The sequence below is a fragment of the Centroberyx affinis genome, unplaced genomic scaffold (genome assembly GCF_046629955.1).
Source record: "Centroberyx affinis isolate AG114_WGS23_722 - 3 ecotype Tasmania unplaced genomic scaffold, CSIRO-AGI_Caff_v1 ptg002510l_1, whole genome shotgun sequence".
Lineage (NCBI taxonomy): Eukaryota > Metazoa > Chordata > Actinopteri > Beryciformes > Berycidae > Centroberyx > Centroberyx affinis.
The window spans coordinates 220,844-229,958 of NW_027280732.1; the positions used below are offsets into that span (position 1 = coordinate 220,844).

Here is a 9,115-nt window from a genome sequence, read left to right on the forward strand (position 1 = left end):
GCTCCCTCCATTCCTCGATCTGGCTGAGAAATTCAGTTCGCACAGTCCATCAGTTTGGATAATTTTCTGACTGAAAGTTGTTAGTTATGAACAACTTCTTTCTCAGACTATTACAGCATTCGCATTGTTTCATGAGGCTCATTTAATCTGTAATGTATCAGCAAGTAATTGGTGTAAAACCAAATTAAGTTAGAATTATAATAGTTGATGGCATTATTAATTTGCTAAATATCTTGAGCATCCTATGTTTCATGGTGGATGGAAACCGTTTTTTTCAGGCTGGTTAAGAAGGTGAAGGGTTTATAAAGTTTGCTTGAGTAAGCCAAGGATCCTTCCAGGTTGTTCCAAGAGATAACACACAGAGTTTATATAAATATATATAAATTAGCCAGTAAAAGGGAACAGTTACTAGGCCTTCTGTAATTTCTATGTATCAGATGACTGCTATGAACTGTACCTCGGGAAAATTTCCACAAAACCCATGGATAGGGTATAGGACATAGAAAATCACTATATTCCTTTAATTTTCCTCGGTACTTATAGTGAGTATGCCATACATACATACAGTTGAGTTTACAGTGACGTTATCGTACTTTATAATATCTCCTATGGCATTCCTATAATGTCCTGAGGATATTAGGCTATAGGATATTTATAAAGTTTGTAGTTTTGCTGTATAATAATATCCTTCTAAAATATATTTTTGGATTATTAGTTATTTTCCATAAGGTTCCCACTGGACACACATACAAACAGTCCACAACCTGCTGTTCCCTAGCTGGGCCTTCCATGAATCTGTTTGAGACAACTTTGAAAGCATCTAGGCTTTGAAAATGGGCCTTAAAACATGTAAACCTTTCTGCATATCATTCATTTTCAAAGAACTTCTCGCAGCAAGTGATCAATACTTGGCTATACACATTTCATAGGTGTTAGGTGTACACAGATAACATACCTCAGAAAAAGCAGGGGGACCTCTGACCTCTTCATAAAGCCTAATGGTGTTGGTGTGGTATTGGTGTGTGTGTGTGGTAGTAATGCAGATTAACCACTAGGTGACATTGGTTCTTCTCTGGAATGGTTACAGGCAGCCGTCCTAGAAGCATTACCGTAATCTTGAAATGAAATGTGCCTGAAAAAGTACAGACAGCATCCACTGATTACCTGTCATCATTTTCTCATTGGTAGCTCCAGTCTTAACCTGTTGTCATGTGTGATAAAAATCAGCCCACAGTGAACAGCTTTTCCTTTTTTTTAAAACAAAGCACACAAAGAAATTCAAAGCCTTAAAAGTTTATTATTCAGTATTTACTTTCAACTACACTTACAGTATACTGCCATGAAGGTGTACATAATGGTAAAATATGAAAACAAACAAACCACAGCTCATAATATGTCATGGCAAAAACATTGTGCCCCTCTATTAGGGATGTGGTGGGATGAAAGCTGTGACCGGGGCAGACACAAGCTGCAGATCTGTGTTGCGCACAGCCTTGTTTGTGGATACTCATGAGCGTGCGTAATTTGGAGAGATTTACGCAAAGAAACTTCAGCCTCTGAAATCAATCTTCATTTCACAGACAATCTCAGGTACACATAATCTTGTGTTTTGACAATAGTTTGACGGTAGTTGTTGATATTCTGGAATACTATATTGGTCAGGATATCACTCCTGTGCAAAGCAACAAGCTGTTAGGGGGTTTCTTAAGAAGATTAAGTCGGGCAGTGCTAAGAACCACAAGATGGTGGCAGAATAACAACCACAAATGCTTGACTTCTTATTTAGATCCCCTTTGTGGTCAAAGGGTTAATTAAATATCTGATAAACTGGTACATTTTGCATTGAACTGAATAAAAGGAGAGAGGGGGAAAAGGTGACTGTGATGTGCCATCTTTTTCCTCTCTCCTGTGCCATGAGTACACATTATGGCACTGGCAAAACCTTAATCAAGATACAGTGTTTCACCTTTAACGCATAGTTGTCTCTCTCATTCTCTTGTATTCTTTCTCTTTGTTTATACACACTGATCTCATCCAGGTTTCACCAGCAACCCAGTAGTGCTGGTAACCCGGTCTCAGTGGCACAGCTTCAAGCTTCAAGAGTAAGGCGGTATTCAGTCTCGTAGCTGAACCTCCAGTCCTCCTCAGTGTTTAAAACTGGTCCTAATCTTCCTCACACCTGCCACTGCCGTGCCAAGCTATAAATACGTCTGCAGTATATGCGTCTGGGGTCATAATAGGATCCACTTGGTGTCACCGTGAAGAAGCCTGTAGTGAGCCTGGCTCACAGGTTGCCCTCGGAGCCAGGTTGGACTTACCTGCTTAACTAATACCTCCAGTGGCGGCAGCAGTAGTGAAAGGGCTTGTTTTCTTTTCAATCTACCATAAATAGTCAAGTGGAGGAATGGTTTCTTTGTGTAATGGATGAGAAGTAACCTGAAGGGACACCTCAGTGGCTGTTTTTGTTTTTCCTTTTTTGCTTGGATATCATGCGATCATCAGAACAGGATGTTCTCTTGAGGGAGAAGCTGTTGGTGAATTGTCAAAATTGCATTGCTGGTAAATGGTAAACTTTGATTTCATACATCTTGGTGTAGAGTTAGCTTTAATGTAACCCAATTCAGTGGTGGAGCTTAATTTGGTTTTGTGTTTGACTGTGATATATCTGGACATTTGGAAAAAAACCCTCAATGTAGAATGGTTTAAGAGATTAAGGTTTGTTATGCGTATTTGTCAAAAGCATAACAAACACACAGCATAACATTTGTAGTGCTGACACTGTGTAAACTGTAGTCCTGTTAGGTTTGGTGTTGTGCCGGTGCAACAAAATGGCATTTTGTGGGATAGGAGAGTGCTTGTTAAAAATGGTCAAATCTGCATGAAAAAATCTCACATAATGAGGAATACAGCAACTCGTAAGAATAGACTGCCACAGCAAATATTCCTTTTTAATTCCTTTCCTCTGCTATCTCACCTATTGAAACGTGTCCGTTTGAAGCAATAAAGTGAACATTATGTAATAAAAAAGGAAGATTATGGTGGCAGTCTATTCCTGGGAGTTGCTGTCTTCCTCACTATGGTGGGATTTTTCATATAAACTGTATTCATTCATCTCCGCCCCAGTCTATCTTTGACTCCATGTTTAGTGGTTCTGTTAGAGACTTAGAGGAATCCAGGTTACTCATTCCTCAGTCACTGTTGGACAAGCTGTTGCTAGAAGCACTGGGGCAGTATCCCAGGTCTCTGCCTCCATAATCCTCCCGCTGGTGTGAACCGCACCGAGAATAACCGTGATTCACAAGGCAGGAGGTTATTTGGTCATCCAGTTCCAGTAATCCCTTCGTAACGTAGGTATGGTGACCAAATATTTGATTCTATGGCAAAGTTCTTCAGCAGTTTTCTCATTAGAAGCTATGCATTGAAGTAAAAAAAAAAAAAGTGTTCTGTTTTTCAGCATTGATAAATGGGTGACCTACTGTGCTTGCAGGGTGTTCACATCACTAGGTCCAGGTAAAATGGATCGCTCCATGTGAAATAATGTGCTGCAGCTAGTTTGGCGCCTCCTCTCTCCATTATAAATTACTATTACTGCCCCAAACTTGGCTCTTGCATAGCTGGAAGTGAATCAGGAGAAGTTATATGATGTTTCTGGGTGAGTTTGGTTGGAATATGCAGAGTATCTCTTTTTAGGTTCAGATGGATGCAGTCCAAGACGTGTTGGGGGCATGTCAGTCTGCCACAGACTGTGAGTTACACTGTAAACTTGGTTTCCTCCCAGGCAAACAAGAGCCGACATGATGTGTTTCTCCAGAATAGTTGTCTAATGTGTTTCTCCTATCTCTTTCCACAGAATCTCTGTTGGATTTTCCTTTTGGAACTGATGTCTCCCTGTTATTAATATGATGCTCGGAGAAAACGCAGTACACCTTCGCTGTCACAGCTTGCCAATGCTGAAGGCTATCACCATGACATAAATTATAATGCGCCACCACTTCTCTTTGAGTTGGAAGTGTGAAAGTCAACACTCTTAGCATGCTGGCATCCACAATTTCCAGGCAACTCATCCCAAAACCCAGCTCTGCTTCACATTTAGAAAGGACTTCACTACTTTTGAGTGAACAGGAGTAATTTGGCAGATTGAAAATGGAGCCCTAATACAAGGTTGTAGCCCCATTTGCTATCAGACTTTACCCTCATTTGGACAATCAAAGTGGACCCTGGAGACACTTGAACGCCTCACGGAGATCCAAAGCAGCCCGCACTGCTGTGTGCGGATTGATGTTTCTGTGTAATGTGTGTGTGAGTGCAGCGCAGCCTTGGATCCATCGTGGAACCACAGTCCGCCCGGGCGCCCAGCCTTCGGGCCGGAGACGCTGCAGACCAGCAACTACTCCCTGGTGTTACTGATCCAGCTGAGCCTGCTCTCCTTCGACCTGTTCGTCAACTCCTTCAGCGAGCTGCTGAGGGTCGAGCCGGCCGTCCAGCTGGTGCTTTTCATGTAAGGCAACGGTTCCCTGTGGTGCAGATTGGGACGGTTGTTACAAGAGGGAGTGCTGCTATTTGGCTGTTTGGCTGCTATTCCAGAAGCCAAACATTATCTCAGGCTCAAGGGGAAAACCAGGCTAGAAATAGTATGCTGGAGCCACTGCTGTAATAAAATAGCATGGCACTGCCCACAGACAGTAGATTTTTTTAATGAAATCATTCTTTTTCTGTTCGCTTTATCTATACCATCACATTTACTCTCTTCTCTTCTCTTCCCTTTCCTTTCCTTTCCTTTCCGTTCCTTTCCTTTCCTTTCCTTCCCTTCCCTTCCCTTCCCGTCTCTGTCTCTGTCTTTCCCTGTCTGTTTTCCTCTGACAGTATCCAGGACATTTCCATCCTGTTCAACCTGATCATCATTCTGTTGATGCTGTTCAACACCTACGTGTTCCAGGTCGGCCTGGTGGCCATATTACTGGAGCGATTTAGAGCTCTGCTAATGCTCTCTGCACTATATTTGACCCTCAGCATCATCCTCCACACCTGGATTATGGTACGTACGTGCAGAGATGGGCAAAAATACATTAAAGTGTATCTTGTTACAATTTAGAAATATTCCTTCCGCACATAATATCAAAATGCTGTGTATTAAATAAAAATAAAAATGTATTTCGTATTTTCAAAACACTCAAAGGACATCCTTGAAAGAGGGACTCTGATGAGGAAACAAGATCTTCCAAATCTGATAAAATCAGTTTATAAGGTGATTGACCAAAAACAAGATATGACACTGGGATAATTACGCAAACTGCCAGATGTCCAATTTCCTATTTCTGGCTAGGATAGAAAAATCAGAGTGTCTGAAAGCCCTTGAACACAACATCTTGCACCATCTTTTCCTTCAGTCTGATTCCAGCGATTCAATCAGAGGCTTTATAATGTAGCCGTGATCAATTATCTATTTATTTTTTACATTGAATATAAACATCAGCCCACTATCACAGCATTGAGCTGTTCAGTATGTTCAAATACATGTACTAGAAGTGTGAGAGTTAATTGGCTTACATATTTGTTAATACAGTAAATTACACAATGTAGTATTCATTTTTCATATCAATTGATGATTGGTTGGTCTAAGAAAAGCAAAGTGACCTTTAATGTTGTCTTTATCATCTTTACAGAATCTCCGCTGGTTAAACTCTAACAGATTTATTTGGACAGACGGACTTCAAGTGCTGTTTGTCTTCCAAAGAATTGGTAAGATTTCATGTTAAAACTTGTTTCTTCTTAATGGCAACCAAATACATTCATTTTAATGTATTTTCATATTATCTAAACACAATACCTGTTCAGTTTATATTGTCTTTCTAGAGCTTCTAAGGACAAACTTGTGCAGATGATTTGTCTTATTGCAAAATACTCTGTCAGTGTTTCAGAAAAAGCAGAGTTGTAATCTATGTATCAATATATTCTCGTTTACGTGTGAATTATTTATTCTGTTCACATCCTCCCTTGGATCAAATGAGAGAAGTAATCAAGAAGAGATTTTAGAGACAACACTGTTGGGGATTAGTTTTGGAAGGCAGAGAAATGTCATGTTCTCAGTGTACAGGAGACGTAAAACAGAAAGATGAGAGAGAAATAACTTTGATCAGCAAACAACAGAGCTTTTCCATTTTTGTTTGTCCTTAGTTGAATTTCAGAAGTAAGAGACAAAGTCTGCTGAGGCCTCATTTTAGTTTTTCCCATGAGCAAATATGTTTAGGAGAGAAGTAAGTGAGCCCACTTACTAAATACGATCTCATCTTGAATTCTGCTTTTTAAGTACACAGATTAAACACAATTCTTATTCAAATTAAGGACAAAGTACAACCGTATCAAGATCCATCCATCCTCTTGGTTTTCCCTACTTCTTTGTATATTATTGCAATTCAGCCTTTCACCAACAGGCTCCATGCAATGATCTCAGACGGCCATATGGGTGTGATTTTCATACACCTAAGCTCATTAGTGGATAAAAGGATTTGTCTGGTTCCTGTTGTTCTCTGCAGTTGATGTCTTATTATCCAAAGGAAAGTACCGGTGTTATAATGTTTTGTTTGTTTTGTCTCTGTATTTCCTCTGTCGCTTCAGACCCACCCAGACTGTTGCTCAGTGTGTAGAGAATGTTGTGAGAGATGATTCAGTGTTGCATCACCACCTGCAGTCTACAACACCTCATTCATTTTGAAACTCCACTACATTATGCCACTGTAGACTTCGGTTGTATTTCTTTTTATTTTGCACATAATTGTAAATGCTGGTAAAGGTTGCCCACTTTTCTCTGTTTTTGCATGTTTTCTTCATTATCTTCCAAGTTCAACTGCATATGACCTTTCAGCCGACCTGACCTAGCGACCTTGTTCAAAATCATAACAATGGAGCCATTCACTGTGAAATGGCCTTGAATAATGTAAGGATGAAGGGGCATTAATTAGGGGCAGAGCTGGAAAGAGGTTAGGCTATGTTTTCACCCATCTGTCTGTCTGTTTGTCAGCAAGATATCTCAAACAAGTTACAAACAGATTTGGCTGAAATTTGATGCACAGATTGCCTTTCGCCCAATGATCAGTTGATTAGATTTTGGTGGTGATCTGGATCTGGTGTTTTCCACCATTAGACAATTTTCTTTTTTTCAGCCATGACTATTATGCTGCGTTCATGTTCTGATGGGAAAGTCCAACATCCGTGACTTCGAAGTCAGCTGTTGAACAGTAAAACAGAAAATTAAACCTGAAAGACAAACAATAAACAAAAACATAAACCGTTACAGAGGCTGCAGCTATGCAAGTTGGAGAATTGTTCAATTAAATAGTTGCTAGTGGGTTGCGCTTTACAGAGTGCCTGACTGACGACCAAGAATGGCAACAACATTGACAGCTCTCTGGCACAGCCTACAGTGGCCTGTAATTGACAAAAATAATTGAAATTCAGTTTCACAACCAAACAAGTAAACTAGCTAATCAGAGCAGAGATCCAACAGAAACGTCTAGTGAAGAGATAATCTGACACGATGCAAAGTAATACTGCTTTGTCATTTGCTTCTTTGGCTTGAGAACAAAATGTCTTGCGATTCTGATTGCTCACTCATAGCACCGTCCTCCACCTTTGAGCAGTTGAAAATGTGAGAAGGTTGGTGGAGTGGGGAGTTTTTGCTCCCAAAACAGAGTATGGGTCAGAAATTGAGTTTTGAAAGCCAGAAATCTCAGCACCTGACCAAGTAATTGTTAAGTCATTGGTATTGATCAACAACCCTAGCAACTCCCTGCAGTTATATTATGGTCATTTTTTGCTATGGGGCAGTACAAATCTTACTTAATGCACCTTTAAAATGAGAGAAATAACGTTAAAAAAGTGAAGACAAGTGTATTTTTCTTTAGGCTTTCGGTGTTTGTTTGTATCAAAACCTCTTGAAATATTTTCCTCTTCACAGCTTCTGTGTTGTACTACTACTTCTACAAGCGGACCACTGAGTACCTGGGCGACCCTCGCCTCTACGAGGATTCACCGTGGCTGAGAGAAGTCTTCGCCCGGACCAGACAGTGATCTGATCTCACACTGTGCTGCAGCTGAACGGGGCCGAGTCAGAGGGTTCAACACTGAAGCACACACCATGCTATAGAGGCCAGAACTAGTGAGGCACAGTGGATGGCTTGATGGATCGTTGAGGACTGTGCCAAGATCTGGTAAGGCACTTTAGACTGACAGGACAGGTAAAGAGGACTGCTACTGTGAAGGTCTGGAGATATAGGACATGATGATCCATGATTTCATATTGTCTTGGTACCAGTCACCACATGCCCTCTTTTCTTTTACTTTGTAAATACTGTACATTCAAGAATATATTGAGATTGTTTTATACAAATGAAAGACTCTCCATGTTGTGTCCAGTTTGTTTGCCTTGTCTGCACTGACCAGGTTCAGCTGTGTTATTGCCCTGGCTGGCTTACATCCAGCATGTCGACTGTCTGTGTAAGATCTGACTCAACTTGTGTGGTCTGCATCTGAGCCAGCAGTGTTTCACAATCTGGCAAAACTGGCCATATAACAGTTTTTTCTATCTCCCAAGAAGCATTCTGTTTTAGTAGTTACAATTAAGATTATATTTTGTAATGCAAAAGATTTGGATAAGAATAACAGTGAAATTTCCAGCTGCCTTCTGTTTCTACATTTTCTTGCACTAGTGTTGGAAATAATTCAGAATTCATGAAATGCAGGTAGCTGGCTAATCAATGAAGACCAAATCATATGAAGCCATGGCTCGTTCCAGGCTAATGGACACAAGGCACTCTTGGTTTTACAACCAAAAAAGCTGGAAAACGAGGAGGGTCAATTTCCTTGTCTGCTTTTACTTTGTACAAATCTTTCAAGATCTGGCACTTCAGTCATAGAAATGAAACACCAATGACTGAAAAGTTTCTCTCAACGTTGGAACTCAAGAAGCCATACATAGCTTCACCCCAGTTTAAGATTGGACCCGGTTTAGCTGACATTCAACCACTAAAATCAGAGATGTCAGGCTTAACTCTTTGATATTGAGAGGTACAGCCACATTGTCATGTAGAATATATCAGGAGCAGAGGTGCAACCATAA

The 9,115-nt window shown here is 40.5% G+C and overlaps 1 protein-coding gene across 1 annotated transcript; it reads left to right on the forward strand.

Annotated features, from left to right (window-relative positions):
• Positions 1–4,380: 4,380 nt before the first annotated feature.
• LOC139656684 (transmembrane protein 138) lies at positions 4,381–8,131 on the forward strand. The gene is made up of 4 exons (XM_071534294.1): positions 4,381–4,498; positions 4,864–5,035; positions 5,664–5,739; positions 7,955–8,131. The coding sequence occupies exons 2-4, from the start codon at positions 4,910–4,912 to the stop codon at positions 8,065–8,067; spliced, it is 315 nt and encodes a 104-aa protein (XP_071390395.1). The 5' UTR covers positions 4,381–4,498; positions 4,864–4,909; the 3' UTR covers positions 8,068–8,131.
• Positions 8,132–9,115: the final 984 nt, after the last annotated feature.

What these genes read in the sequence shown, in the direction of transcription:
- LOC139656684 (XM_071534294.1), top strand. Translation starts at nt 4,910, where the DNA reads ATGCTGTTCAACACCTACGTGTTCCAGGTCGGCCTGGTGGCCATATTA. An exon ending in TCCTCCACACCTGGATTATG is followed by an intron (nt 5,036 to 5,663) that starts GTACGTACGTGC and finishes TCATCTTTACAG; the next exon opens with AATCTCCGCTGGTTAAACTC. An exon ending in GTTTGTCTTCCAAAGAATTG is followed by an intron (nt 5,740 to 7,954) that starts GTAAGATTTCAT and finishes TCCTCTTCACAG; the next exon opens with CTTCTGTGTTGTACTACTAC.